The sequence below is a fragment of the Meleagris gallopavo genome, chromosome 4, assembly GCF_905368555.1.
Source record: "Meleagris gallopavo chromosome 4, MGAL_WU_HG_1.1, whole genome shotgun sequence".
In the NCBI taxonomy this organism is placed as follows: Eukaryota; Metazoa; Chordata; class Aves; order Galliformes; family Phasianidae; genus Meleagris; species Meleagris gallopavo.
In genome coordinates this window covers 5,546,653-5,561,584 of record NC_139407.1, presented here as the reverse complement: position 1 = coordinate 5,561,584, position 14,932 = coordinate 5,546,653, and the positions used below count along the sequence as shown (strand labels likewise).

General features: G+C 39.8%; 2 protein-coding genes across 13 annotated transcripts in view; one reads left to right on the top strand and one right to left on the bottom strand.

Annotated features, from left to right (window-relative positions):
- NEK1 (NIMA related kinase 1) overlaps positions 1-6,501 on the bottom strand; it is a 41,489-nt gene extending 34,988 nt beyond the window's left edge. For 5 of the 9 annotated variants that reach the window (XM_010709488.4, XM_085222059.1, XM_085222062.1 and 2 more), the window contains exons 1-8: positions 6,353-6,500; positions 5,544-5,596; positions 4,894-5,042; positions 4,722-4,818; positions 2,796-2,893; positions 1,393-1,476; positions 884-951; positions 685-771 (exon numbers count right to left, since the gene is read on the bottom strand). In XM_010709488.4, coding sequence (XP_010707790.1) covers positions 685-771; positions 884-951; positions 1,393-1,476; positions 2,796-2,893; positions 4,722-4,818; positions 4,894-5,010 — 551 coding nt within the window. In that variant the 5' untranslated portion in view covers positions 5,011-5,042; positions 5,544-5,596; positions 6,353-6,500. Of the gene's footprint in view, positions 1-684; positions 772-883; positions 976-1,392; positions 1,477-2,795; positions 2,894-4,721; positions 4,819-4,893; positions 5,043-5,543; positions 5,597-6,352 lie in introns of those variants that run through there. The other 4 variants (XM_085222066.1, XM_085222060.1, XM_085222061.1 and 1 more) reach the window with 4 other exon arrangements.
- A 42-nt stretch (positions 6,502-6,543) lies between these two features.
- Positions 6,544-14,932, top strand: part of CLCN3 (Cl-/H+ antiporter 3) — a 58,773-nt gene continuing 50,384 nt past the window's right edge. Inside the window, exon 1 of one of the 4 annotated variants that reach the window (XM_085222067.1) lies at positions 6,544-6,703. The gene's annotated coding sequence lies outside the window, so the exon portion shown is untranslated. Of the gene's footprint in view, positions 6,793-6,890; positions 7,069-14,932 lie in introns of those variants that run through there. The other 3 variants (XM_085222071.1, XM_085222068.1, XM_085222069.1) reach the window with 3 other exon arrangements.

Here is a 14,932-nt window from a genome sequence, read left to right as displayed (position 1 = left end):
GAGATCTTTGAAATTTAGAAAAAGCAACCCACTACTCTATGTGGCAAACACAATTCTTAGATTCAACTAAACAAGTTGTTTGACATTTGGGTTACACTACCCACACTCACTAGAGGACTGCAGAATTTAGTTTGAATAGAACTGGACAAAAAATCCCATGTAAAAGAAACTAAGAGACAAGGCAATAGAATCATTTTTATCTTTTTAGCAAACAGTAACAAAAGTGAACCTATTTTAGTAGCTTAATGCAGACTAACCAGATACTGAACACTTGCATTACATTAGGGATACCATTACCATACTTGCCAAGGTAATAAATGTATAAGCAAACTACCTGAAAGATTACTACCCATGCATGTGCTTAAAAGCAATCCAATTACTGCCTTCATATTTCTTTCTTAATGTGGTTTCACGTTCATAAATTAAGGCAGAAATGTGCACACAGACAAAAGCAGAGTCATAATTAAGATGACAGCTTAGATTTAGAAGCCAAAGCATTAAGTGAAATCATCTCAACATCATGCTGCTTTGCATTACACAAATCTACTAAGGTCCTGCCTGTATGGTGAGGCTGTCTTTTCAGGTGAGAGAGGAACTATCATCATCATATGAATAGAAGAGCTGTGTATTTCTAAAGGACTCGCTTTCTTCTCCTCACCACAAATATTAAATAAATATTAGTACCTTTTATTGTTGTAAGGCCTGTTCTGGCATATTTCAGGTGATAGATAGTATGGTGTTCCTATGCAAGTGCGAGCCAATTCCACAGTACTAAGGAAAAAGTAAGGGTGAACATTAACTCACATGCAACGCACTGATTATGTTCTCCTAAATCAAAGCAATTTAGATTATCTCAGAGAAATCAGCATTAAAAAAGAATTACCTGTTCAGAACTCTCGCGATTCCAAAATCTCCCAGCTGTATTGTTCCATCTTTGGTTAAAAATATATTCTTGGCATAGAAATTTTAAGAAGTCTGTTAATCAGAACATTCGTACAATTGCACACTTTTTGTTCTCAGCATGTTTTAAAAATAATGTTTTCTATCGTTCAATTACACTGAAGTCACTGGCATTAATGACTGTAAAACACCAGACTTATTCTTGTCCTGCTTTACCATAATTATAGAAAACACTGCTGAACACTCTAAAACACAATTACTTGGGGAGATAGAAAAAGTCTACTCCAGTAATATTGAAATAGCTTCTTTTCAGTTTGTAAAAATACCATTTAAACCACTTCTGTACAATTCTGAGAAAAAAAAAGCATTGCCAGTACTAAAACCATTTATGTAAAAAGATTATTTTCAATTACTTGCCAACTTCCACTACCAAGATACAGATGTAATCACTTAAGAAGTGAATTCAGTTTTCAAGAAAGATTGCCTGCATACCTGTGACTTTATGTCGCGGTGTAGGATTTTTCTATCATGTATGTGTTTCAGTGCTAAACAGATTTGTACAAACCAATCCAGAATCTACATATGAAAGAGAAAAGGTAACATCAGCAACCTGATTTATCTACAAGTTTCTCCAGTCGTATTACTGAAGACATTATCAAATCAGTTCTATCTGATTTTTACCCTCTTCCCACAAGCCTGTTTTCATTTATGTCATGCTACCATTGAGGCCTTAGCAGTACTGACACCATAATACAGATTTTTAAATGAAAAATGTGTGGTAGCCAAGTTAGAAGCCTCAAATTAATATTTCAGTACATAGAGTAGCAAACAAAATGCATACAATACAAATTAGATTAGCAAAAAGTGTTCCCAACAAGGAACTTACATCTTAAAGATTATACTTTTGCTCTCATCAGTGCAAGTATATTTTATGCATTCTACCTTAAAAAGAAAAACTGTACAAATCAGATTTCACTGAGAAAAGCAACAAACAATATACAACTAGAAGATCATAAATAAAGCAGCTACCTTCACATTGTTTAAGAATCTGTAAACATCACAATACACAAAGGGGTCTAGCAGCAGAATTTTTTTTCATGTGAACTATGCTTCCATGTACCCAACTTACAAGTACATAAATATCAAAATTACAGTATAATCTAAAGGTAATTTTTTCTACTTTCCCATTTTAAATTTTCTTGTAACTGAGTCCAAAGCAGCAAATGAAAAGTTCTACAACTGACGCCTAAGAAGTTTCACGATTACCCTGCTCTAAATTCCACCAACAGATCTAGATCTAACACTCACAAGCCTTTCCAACCAGAGGTAAACTGAGTTTGAGGTGTTCCTACTGGCTGCAGATAATAAAATACAGAACAAGAAAAAAAATACAAAAATAATCTGTAAGCAAGGAAGCACGAAATATGACCAAAAACCTGAATCCCACATGATCTATTTTCACCTAGATGAAACCAATCTGCACATTTATATCTTGTGTGTTACTGTACGAGTGACTTCTTAGCAAGAGTGATGAAGAAAGAAAGTCTGCTGGTGTACTTCCAATACTGAAAAAAATACTTGGAATTATGCAGCCCTTATACTGCTAGATTATGCTGTCCTACAGTGTAAACTTATATTATTACTTTACTTTATAAACTAATGACCAATTCTAACAAATTGAGATCAGTATTAAAGAACAAAAATCCTATGCTATAATATCTTGTAGGTTTAAAAGCTACATAAAAAACAATGCCATGGCCAAGGCAACATCCAGCACAGTTTGGAAACTTTCTAAATAGGCTAAGAAGCAGTACCCACCAAATTGAGCCAAAATTAGAACTAATGCAGAAAAGAAATCATGCATCAAAATACTACAGAAGCAATTTGCTGATTACCTGATCCTCAGAGAATAAGACTCCTTTCTGGGCATTTATTTTTTTAAAGAGATCTCCTCCTTCACAGTAATCCATCACTATGTACAGACAACCATTTTCTGCAAAATAAGACTAAATATTACAAGCAAAGGAAAAGAAAATTACCCATCTTTAATGCAACTTTTACTGCAAAGGTTTGTCTTTGTTTTTTCCTGCAACTCTTATAATAAAAAATACACACTTATCCATTTATAATACATTATGACTTACTATGAAATCACCTTATGAAATCATAAGACAATTCTCAAACCTGTTTGCTGATGCAAACGTCCCAAAGAAACTCTACCCTAAAAACAGAGAACTGCAAATTTAATTCAGTTAATTGCCTCCATCTTCCTAATTCTTTCATGCAGATCTACCTGGATAAGGTATCACTTGTATGAAGTGGCAATCACCAGCTCTCATCTCAGACATAAATGTGATTTCAGAGATTGAAGCCTGGTAATAAAACTTTCAGGTGGCAATGATGATGGAAACAGTCAAAGTCTCATTTTTGCTTGAAATCTGTGGAAACTTTCCAAAATCCTATGCAAGTTGTCACTATGAGAGTTTAACACATATAATACATCTGATAAAAATCTATGGTTTTGTTCCCAAAGCAATCTTTCCTAGCTGCTACTGAACCAATTACAAGGCAGGAACACATTGCAAGTTACCAGCATACCAATGAAAATCTTAACATTTCATGAATATAAACCCAAATATGTTGCTAAAACTCAAGACCTGCACCACTCACAGATCAGATACGATTTGGAGAAGAATATATGCATCACGTGCTGCTCAAAAGAAAATTCATTAGTTATAACTTTTAAAGTCCAAGTAGAGTCACATAAGTCTCCCACAGAACGCCTCTAATGTTCAGACTTGAAAACACTGAAGTGGGAATTTTAAGCTTACGGATGTTTGTATCTTTGTTAAGATTTCTGATATGAATTATTTTAACAGACGATCCTAGGAGTTTGGATTCCTTGCAGACCTGGTGTTGAAATAGTTCTGTTTCACAAACCAAATTAACTTATCATTCCAAGTCAACATGCTTCAGCAAGAAAGAAGCAATATGAAATTGAGTGAACTACACGACTCGTAAAAAGCAAAGAATCAAATAAAATCAGTCCGAAAGAGCAGGCCTCAAATATACAGAGCAGAGAAATACAGATTTATAAATCAGAAGACCTTGGTTTTGCTCTTTATGACGCAATTCTCACTTAAAGAACAGGAAAAAATTAAAACCCCCAAATCAAAAGGCTTTTTAAAATCAGCTGGAAGGAACAAAAGGATACAAGAGCAGTGCATTAAGCAGCATTTCAAATAATATTCAGGGCTTTTTAAAAAGCAGGATTATCAGTCTAGATGATAGGCTCTTGCCATCTTTTACCTATTCTGCTTATTCCCCAGAACGGTCACTGTGAAAACAATGTAGAATTAAATTTCTCCTTCCTTTACAGCTTATGAAGCAATCACCACTATTCTTCTACCCATGAAAGTAATGATATGATTATAACTACCAAGGACTAGATAGTGAGATAACATCACTTTTGCCACTTTGTCAGTAACCAACTTCAGACCATGTGCATTTTTAACACACACACGCATCCAATAAGCTACACACGTGTTTAAGGAGATTAATCCTCAAGAAATCAAAAAAAAGCACAATCCTTTCATTTAACCATCAACCAAAATAGAATCACGTAAGGAAGCGATAGGAATATTTATTCAATATTTAACTGTTGCAACCTGGCAATTGCAAGAAACTATAAGCAGAAAAAAAAAAATAAAAAATGAAGAGATACAAGGATGGAAAAACAGTTACAGAGAGAAAACATTGACTTTTACACCATATGCAGTACACAGTCGTTATCAACTTGGGCTCTACTTTATTAATCTTACCTTCAAATGACTCCCTATACAGTACAATATTTGGATGTTTCATGTTGGCCAGTACAGCAACTTCTCTCCTTGATTCTTCTCTCTCTTTATTTGACATCTTCAAAAGGAAAATAACGATTTTTGAAAATAGGAATATAAAAACAATAGATCAGTAATTAATAATATCACTCACCTTAGAGATGTTAATTTCTTTAATAACATACTGCTGGCTATTTTCTTTATCTTTCACAAGAAATGCTTTCCCAAAGGATCCTTCTCCAATTTTTTGCACTTTAATATATTTATCCATAGTTTTCTTCTTAAGGCATTCTTACTCAAGCACTAGGCGAAAAACACAGTAAAGATTTTGTTGCTGTAATTAGTCAGTCTTCCAGCATACGAGGTCACAGAATCACAGAATGGGTTGGAAGGGACCTCAAGAATCATGAATCTCCAACCCTTTCTTTATACCTTCAATGTGTCGATCCCTTTGTCTCTTCAACTACACTTATATGCTTTGTAACTTTGCTTTACATTACCCTATCTTAATCTCAATTCTATTTTCATAGAGTTTACTCAATTTGTGTAGAAAAAAGGCTGCATTGCCAGAACTGCTTCAATCTTTCATCTTAATAGACAGTATAAAAAAACAGTCCTTGAAATGACGCAAGTAGTCAGTGCTGTAACTTCTGATTCAGCTAGCAAGAGGAGACTGTATCGTGCTACAGCATCTAATTAACAATCTTCCATTAAGCTCTACTTAGGAGAACTAAGGTAGGGGTGGAAATTAATACATGTCAATTTTTAATAAACACTAAACCCATTATTTTGGAAGGTACTCACATGGAGTGTGCCAAGGTCTCAGGAAGGTGAAAGAGTCATACCACAGAAACACACTAAAAGGCAAAAGCTTGATTAGTACACTTAAAAAGAAAACCAAGTTAAACCAGCCAACAAGCAAGAGACCTTAATTAATCTTTACTGCAAAATTGGAAGTGAGGAAAAACAGAAGTAAGCATCACAGAATGGCCAGGGTTGGAAGGGACCTCAAGGATCTTCAAGCTCCCACATCCCTGCCACATGCAGGGCCACCAACCTCCACATTTCATACCAGACCAGGCTGCCCATGACCCCATCCAACCTGGTCTTGAACACCTCCAGGGATGGACGGGGCATCCACAGCCTCTCTGGGCAGCTGTTCCAGCACCTCACCACTCTCTCTGTAAAGAACTTCCTCCTGAAATCCAACCTAAATCTTCCCTCCTTCAACTTCAAACCATTTCCCCTTATCCTGTCCTAAGGATAATTACTGGGAAAGAAAACAAGTAAAATGACAGGCCTTACAGCTTGGAGATGCTTATTTTTCTCTGTAAGCACAGGAAAAATCTTTCAGGATGAAACTGGACTTTTAAGAAAACCTCACTAGGAACATCAACATCATCTTCTGAGAACTGAGATCAAAGGGAGAGCGAAGGGCCATCCGCGCTGCCAGGGCGTTGGCGGTCAAGTGCTGTGCAACAAGTCCCGGCGTCACTACGGACACGCAGGAGGTGTCTGCCTCACCGGGCCGCAAAGCACGCCCGGCACGGCTCGTCTCCGCTCATCTCCTCACGAACACGTCTCACAGTACAGTTCCGAGCGAGAACGAGTACCTGTACTGCTGCTTTCAACCCTTCCGCTATCTCCGCTCCAACCCCGCCGGGCCAGGACCGCCTCCTTCACCGGCCGCTCCCTCAGGCGGCCTCCCGGAAGTCACTCCCTCCTGCTGGAGGCGGGAACCGGAAATTGCGGCCGAGACCGCAGCGCAGACCGTCCCGCCGATCCTGACGCGCGGGCGGGCGGGCGGGAGGGAGGAAGGAAGCCCCGCCCCCAGGTTGCGGGGGCGGGGCTGCGGGCAGCGGAGCGAGCGTCGGGCCGGGGGCCGAGGCGCCGTGAGTGGCCTTTCCGCCACCCCGCCTCGCCGCCGCGGGAGGATGCGCCAGCGCCTCCCCGAGGAGCAGCAGGTAGGGCTGGGCCTTCCGGCAGCGCGACGTGATGCGAGGGAGCGCCGGGTGCTCCCTGGCGGCGAGGCCGAGATGGCGGCTGCGGCCGGGTGAGGGCCGAGCGAGAAGCTGAGCGGCTCTTCGCCCCGTCTCGGTGCTGCGAGGAGCGGGGGGCCGGCGCGGGCTCTGCCGGTTTACCTGTGGAGCGGGAAGGGAGGGGTGCCCTGCGGATACCCTGCCCGGGTGATCCTGAAACGAGGTTGAAGAACCGCGTGCCCGGCGTCACGTAACTGCCCAAGTCTTTGCACGAAGTCGTGCCGGTGGTGGGGACGTGTTCTGTGTGGGATAATAAATGTGCTGTGTCACACTTTCAAGTGCTAACCGAGGTAAATCGAGGCCGTGACAGCAGGAGCGAGCGGTGATGCTTCTTGTTCAGTTCTCTCTTCTTGGTGGGACCCGTGATGGGTTTTATGTTCTGTATCCCGTGGCAACATAAATGCTTCTCTGCTAGAGCAGTTACTTGAATAGCAAAGCGTGTTGGCACGGCAGATTTGAGAGCAGATACTTATCCCTACCTATTATTTGTTTGTTTTAAGAAACTTCAGTATACTGTAATGTAAAATGTAAAACAAGCTTTCCGTGGGGAAAACTGATTTCCATGGGGAAAACTGTCAACTGGCACTATCATTTATTTCTAAGATAAAAATCTTAGACTGGAGAACTGCTTTCAATTTGATGTTTTTTTTGTTAGCAGACAGACCTAAACTTGCAGCTCTGTATTCTGGGCTGTCAGGGGGGCAATTCTGCTTTGAGAAAAGTGCAGCTAGCCTGGATCTCATAGCTTGAAACAAAATGACTTTGCATCTGCCTGCAATGCTTTGGAAAATGCAATGTGTATTGTGGCAAAGAAAATGAGAAGTGGTTTTTGTTTCTTTCTATTTACTGTTGGTATAGAGCCCCCAGTACAGGAAAGACAGGGAGCTGTTGGAGAGGGTCCAGAGGAGAGCCACTGATGATCAGGGTCTGGAGCACCTCCCCCGTGAAGACAGGCTGAGGGAGCTGGGCTTGTTCAGCCTGGAGAAAAGAAGGCTGCGGGGTGACCTCATTGCAGCCTTTCAGTACCTAAAGGCAGCCTACAAACAGGAGGGCAATCAACTCTTTTGAAAGGGGAAATGGTTTGAAGTTGATGAGGGAAGATTTAGGTTGGATGTCAGGGGGAAGTTCTTTCCAGAGAGAGTGGTGAGGTGCTGGAACAGCTGCCCAGAGAGGCTGTGGATCCCCGTCCATCCCTGGAGGTGTTCAAAGCCAGGTTGGATGGGGCCGTGGGCAGCCTGGTCTGGTATGAAATGTGGAGGTTGGTGGCCCTGCATGTGGCAGGGATGTGGGAGCTTGAAGATCCTTGAGGTCCCTTCCAACCCTGGCCATTCTGTGATTCTGTGGTATGTTAGTCCTTAGAATTCTTTGCTAGCCAATAGTAGATGTTGAGTGTAACATGCATTGTAATGTTTCTAAGAACATATTTTCACTGTTCCATGGATGCCTTTCCCCAGATCATTATAGTTTCATTTTTATGAGTGGTTTACAGTACTGCTATTTTTATTCTTTCTGTGGTATATTTTTTCAAATTAAAAGTAATACTGTGGTAGGTTTTTTTTCTTCTCTCTCTATATATGTGTTACTTATTGACTTATAATAAGAACAAGCCTATCCAAATCCTTAACCAGGAAAGATTTTTGCACCTTTTGGTCTCTGCTCTTTGTGAATGTCATAGACTGGTGTTTGGGCCACCTGTTAGTGAGAATCCACTCCTGTCTGTTCTGTTAACAGCTGGGTCTAGTTGTGCAGTATTGTCTAAATCTCTGAATAAACACTTCTGGTGTGATGTGTTGTTTTTCTCACCTTGCTTCAGGGTTTTGGGTGTTTGATACTGCCTTCCACGACATCCTGATAACGAAGCTGAGAAAGTGTGGGATAGACAAGTGAACAATGAAGTGGGTTAAGAAATGGGGCTGACTGGCTGAGCTCAGAAGGTTGTGATAGGCAGTGCAGAGTCTGGTTGGAGACCTGTGACTAGTGGTGTTGCCCAGGCGTTGGTGCTGGGTCCAGTCTTGTTTAACATCTTCATCGACAACCTTGATGAGGGGATAGTGTCCATTTTCAGCATGTACACCAGTGATATAAAACTGGGAAGCCGATATTGTAGAAGGCTGTGCTGTCATTCAGCAGGACCTGGACAGGCTGAAGAGCTGGGCGGTATGAAACCAGATGAGATTTAACAAAACAAATGTAGAGTCTTGCACATGGGAAGGAATAATGGTGAGTGTCAGTATGGTTTGGGGGATGACCTGCTGGAGAGGAGCTCTGCAGAGAACGGCTTGGGGCTCCTGGTGGACAACAGGTTGGCCGTGAGCCAGCAGTGTGCTCTTGTGGCCCAGAAGGCCAGTGATATAATGGGGTGCATTAAAAGGAGTGGGCTAGCAGTTCAAGAGAGGTGATCCTCCCCCTGTACTCTGCCCTGATCAGGCCTCACCTGGAGTACTGTATCCAGTTCTGGGCTCCTCAGTACAAAAAAGATAGGGATCTTTTTTTAGTGGAAGGCCACGAAGATGATAAAAGGCTGGAGCATCTCCTTTATGAGGAAAGGCTGAGCGAATGGGGTCTGTTCAGCCTTGAGAAAAGAAGACCCAGAGGGGATCTTATTAATGTTTGTAAATATCTTAAGTTTGAGAGACAAAGGGGTACTGCCAACCTCTTTTCAGCAGTCTGTGGGGACAGCACAAGGGGAAATAGCCATAACCTGGAGCATAGGAAGTTGCTTACCAACTTCTTCATGGTGACGGTGACAAAGCACTGGAACAGGCTGCCCAGGTGGGTTTTGGAGTCTCCTTCTCTGGAGATATTTAAGACCCTTATGGACGCCTACCAGTACAGCCTGCTGTAGAGAGCCTGCTCTGCAGGGGGGTTGGACTCGATGTTCTCTGGAGGTCCTTTCCAGCCCCTACAATTCTGTGATTGTGTGTGTGTGTGTGCACCTTACATTGATATTTGGATAACAGAGTTGTGCTATTTGAATGTAAGCACAAAAGCTGGGACTGCTGTTCCAAGTTGGCAAACGTTGCCAAAGGGCATTCTAGGAACGTTCACATTTTTTTTTTTCCTCTCGCCTTATTTATGTGACTTCATCTGCATGTGAGTAGGTGCTTCTGTGCAGATCAGGTGTGCAGATCAGACTAGAGGCTTATTTGGTACTAGGAATATTTGTAACCTGCTCATAATTAAAAGAAAAAAAAGATAATGTAAGTTCTACTGTTGAAGTTGTTTGAATAGTTTCATAGCTCTTAGGGCTGCATGTTTCTCAACTTCTTGCTTAGTCACCTCATTGGCAGCAGCTGTAGCAACCTGCACAGGGTCAGCAGCAGCAGTGATCGTGTGCACAAGTCTGCTCATACACCCTCCTTGCTCATTTTCCCCAAACTCACACCTCAGCTTTACACCTGCATGCTCTGAAGGCACATTCCTGTACCTGAGCTCCCCGCAGCAATCTTTATAATGTGAAAACACAGGTTCTGTGTTGGCCAACTTCTGAAGCTGCTCGTGTGCCAGGCCAGCTCTTTACTTGTCCTTGTGAATAATGAGGTGTGTGCAGTGTTTTGTGCTTGTTCCTATTCCAGGCTTCAGTAACATTAGAATATTAGGAAGTTGACCATTACGAACTTTCATAGCTATTTAACTTGAGTCTTGTTTCTGAACATTGGAAACCTTTGTAAAATAATCTCTGAGAATGATTAGAAAAAAAAAAAAACAACACATTTAAATTGATTTTAATAGAGAGATTTATACAGGTTGTAAAAATAATGCTGTTTTGTGGAACGTATTCTGCTTTAAAAAGGTAGAAACTCAGAAATTGGCATAGAACTTGGAGATAATGTTTATATTTAATGGCACAATAATAGTTGTTGCTGTTGTCAGAGAATAGAATTGACAAAGTGTTTTCTGGGCTTCATGCATAATAGAAACGATTCTAAACAAAGCCATTAGGGTAGCTGTAAATGTTTTCAGCTGTAGGATCCACATTTGTTTGTATCATGTAGCAAATAATCTTGAATACATGCTTATAGAAATGAGTTGAAATAAGAGAATGTGTAACTTCATAGTAGGTTAGACTTTTTTAATGACTTCTGGAGTCTGATCAGCTATTTCCTCTTGAACTTTCTAGATGTTTAGCTTTTTAATTTGTTGTGCATTTTGCTTAGGCTTTCTAGTTATGGAATTAGACTGTGCTCTATTGTGGTTACTTTTTGTCTTCATTTTTTTGCTTATTTCTCATAATTTTTTCTAGAAGTTACCGAGAGTACTCAAATACTCATTTTGAGTGTTTATACCACAGTACAGTCTAATGAAGAAATATTTCCAAATCCAAATAGTAAAAATACAATTTCACTTCAATAATGCATTTAAATTACAGGTGCAGCTCCTGATTTTGTCATCCTGCCAATTAAAATCAAAGTTCTCCCTTTCCAGAATGATAGTTCTCTTAGAGCTCCTTCCACTCCTGTCTCCAATTAGTATTCTCTGCCAAATTAGTTGGGTTTTGCTGATTTATCTGTAGTTCTTGATTTACTACAGTATTTCCCATGAGGTTTCTATTACTAATTTGTCTCCTGTGTGCATGTTGGGAAAAAAATGTAGTTCCCCATACGCTTCCAAACACTCATTTTTAGTTCATAGAAGCACAGTATCACCAAGGTTGGAAACAACCTCTAAGATCATCCAGTCCAACCATCCACCTACCACTAGTATTGCCCCACTGACCACATTCCTTCTCACCACATCTAGACTCTTCTTGTATTGGATGCCATTTTGTGGATTGCTGAATTTTTTTTTTTTCATTGTAATTTCCAAAATTAAAAAACTCTCAAGGAACCACTTTTTTTTTTTTTTTCCTCTCTCTCCTAAAATAATTGACATTAATCCTTGCTTTCAACTTGATACCTCTATTCTATTTAACAGTTATAACTTCACTTTAGGCTCTCCTGCCGGAAACCTGTCATCCATGTGTAGGACCTGACAAAGTAGACATAATTTTAGAAGCTGTACTTGACAGTTCAGCTTTGCACCTGGAGAGAAGATATTTGATGAGAGGAACTTGGTTTGCATTCGGAACTGTTAATGTGCTTGATGTAGTGCATGCTTCACTTCTGGTGGTGTCAGTGCCTCTGGGGCTTTGCTGCTTGTTTCTTTTTCCTTTCTCTTTCTTTATTCTTTTTTTTTAAGATGGATATACCTCCTGGGGCTAGCCTGTATGTTTGTATTTCAAAAAGGAAAAAGAAAGAAGCAACTGATAATCTATGATATAAAAATACCAGAGATTAACATAACAAGTTTCTTAACAGATCTGTTTTATTTTTTATCCTTTGAAGAAGGCTGGAATGCTGATCATCGTAATGGGCAGAAATGCTGTGTTGACAGAAATCAGGTGACTTCTGTTGGAGCCAGGAAGGGCAGCCATCAGCTAAGTCCTGCTATTGGTTGCACATCTCTTCAGTCCTTCCTCACCTTGCTTTTTCTGATTCCAGTCTCATAAACCTCATTTGTAATATTGCCTCTCAAGATTGAATACTTTCTGTGCGATTCTCTTTCTGCTGGGGTCAGCACTCTGATGGTTTTGTGTCTTGGCTCCAAGAGCCTCTTTTTGTGATGGCCTCTTACTTGCTTTCTGTCAAGTTTTCTTTTACTTCCTTGACTACTTTCAGATCATTCAGATATAAATGCATTGAACTCAAGCAAAATTATCTGGAAGGCAGTCAGTTCAGATGAGATCCTGAACTTGTGAGTCTGAGCACATAGCTGAAGGCTGTCCGGTCATTTCTCTGGAAAGATGAAGGTGGTATAAATGATAGAACTTCAGGTAGTCGTGGTGTTGTATAAAAGCTCTGCTCAGTTTTTTTTCTGTGCCTCTCAGATAATTGCAATACAAGTTCATGTTCAAAAGGAACAAAATGCTATAGAAGCAATAAAGAGAAGATTGCATACTGTTGCTGGTCCTTTTTCATCAAACAGATGCGATGGCTGAAGACTAAACAGATAAAACGTGTTGTCTGCAATGGCACATGCAGTTATAGTTCCTGTCCTTGAAGAAGGGAGTGAGTTTTGCCTTTCAGTTCCCCTAACAAATTTCAGTTTTATGCTCATCTCATGTGATCACAAGAAGAATCCAAATTCTTTTCTTTCCTGGACGGAGTATTTATAGCTGTAGGTACTGAGCCTTTAATTTAAAAACTAATGCCAAATCTTAGATGCATTTTAGGCTTGTATCTCAAGTGGCAACCAAGGAGCATTTCTTTATCGTGACTCAGCTAAGGATCAGCACTTGCTGTGAAGCTTAAGCCTATGAGTTACATTTGCTTTTATATTTAGTTTAGGTTTGTACAAAGGGATTATATTCTATTTATTTTTTAAACAAAACCCAAGCACTGAAAGACTTTACCACTTATTTCACTGCTTATTACTGTACAGAATGCACAGTAATGCAGAAAACTTCTCTTTGATTCTGACAGTGGAGATTTTTCTAATGCATCAGTAAATGAGGTGAGGTTTAAATCTGAGTTCTCAGCTAGTTCAGCCATTTTGGTTTGAAAGCAACCAAACAGTATTCATGTCAGCAATTGGGTGAATGTGAAAGAATCAGTCCCTTCCAGCAAGCTGGATCATGTGCTTGAGCCAGGTGGTGGAAACTCTTCGGCTACTGTGGGTAGCCATAGCCTGAGGGGCTAGGACACTTTAGAGTGGAGATGAGGTAGTTTTGAATACTTTAAGTCAATAGCCTTAATGTTTTTCATCATGTGACTGGGAGCATGTGTTCAGTATTCATCTACTGTGTAAGCTGTCAGTTCTCTGTTGTGTTGTTTTTTTTTTTTCTTTCTTAAAGCTGGGAAGATAAAAAGTGCTGTAGGATGAGTATTTGGTATTGATTCCCCTTTTGTGAAGGTCAGAAGCAGTGGTGATATTCTGTACTGGTACGTATCATAGAAGTGTAGCTTTGTCTGTGTGATTCTCTGCTTGTCCCTGCTTGCTTTCTTGTGTAGAGAACACTTGAGATTGTGTCTCTTTATGCCATCAAGATTAATTTTGTTCTGGAAGTAGCAGTGAACAGAACCACAATGAGATTTTTATATATGTATATTTTTTGAAATCTCTTCTACTCTGAGAGTACCTACAGCATAAATTGAATTAGTTTTTAACATATAATCAATACCAGTATATTTTTTCACTTAAGGAACTTTATTCAACTGGCTTTCTGATTTATTTCCTTAAATATAACCTGTAATTTGCCAGAATCCTTTCTCACTGCAGGACTGCAACAGGAGCCTTCCTGTTCCTGAGATTTGTCACATTCTTCATAATTTGGCTTCTTGTGTATCCTTAAGAATTTTTGTACTCTGTGCTAACTTGAGGAATGCTGCTACTTCTCTTATATCTCCCATGTTTGGCTTGAAGCATATAATTTTTAAGCCATTTTCATGAACAAATATTCTGCTAATTATAAGAAAAACGCTGCGAGAAATTTCTCAATTCTTTCACCCCTTTTCCAAAACTAAAGTTTGGAAGCTGTACCACGTTCTTGCTAGCTCTCTTTGTGTGACAGAATGAGCAAACAGGGGCTCAGTCCACAATGGAAATAGGAATACAGGTTTAATGCTGGTGCCTAAGGATGACAGAGTGAGCCCAGCTCAGCCTTTGTTTTATAACTGCTGTGACAGCCCTGTAACACCTGAACCCAACTCTTAATGAAGGGTGCTCTTACATAGCAACAAGGAAACAACAACAATAAAAAAAGCAATACAGAAGGTTTGGATTTAAGTATTCAAAGACATTCTTGACTGATTCCAGTTCTTAGGCACTTGTTTTGACATACATATATGCATGATAAAATTCTAGTGTAAGCGTGGGTTTTAATGACATTATTCTTTTCTTTAATACATATGAGATATATGTATTCGTGTATATATTTGTTTATATGTTGTGTTTGGAATTTCTGATTAGTTTATACCAAAGATCACATTTCAAGGTTCTTATCATGTAAACTCTTTAGAATTCTATATATTTTTTTTCATCTTAAACTTGCAGCAAATGACTCCTCTGTTGCTGCTGTTACATTTCCTCAACTATAGAACACATTCATATGTGTGAAGATCACATTCAACATTTTTATTTTATCTGCTTTTGTTTTATGCCTGCATAACCTTTCTC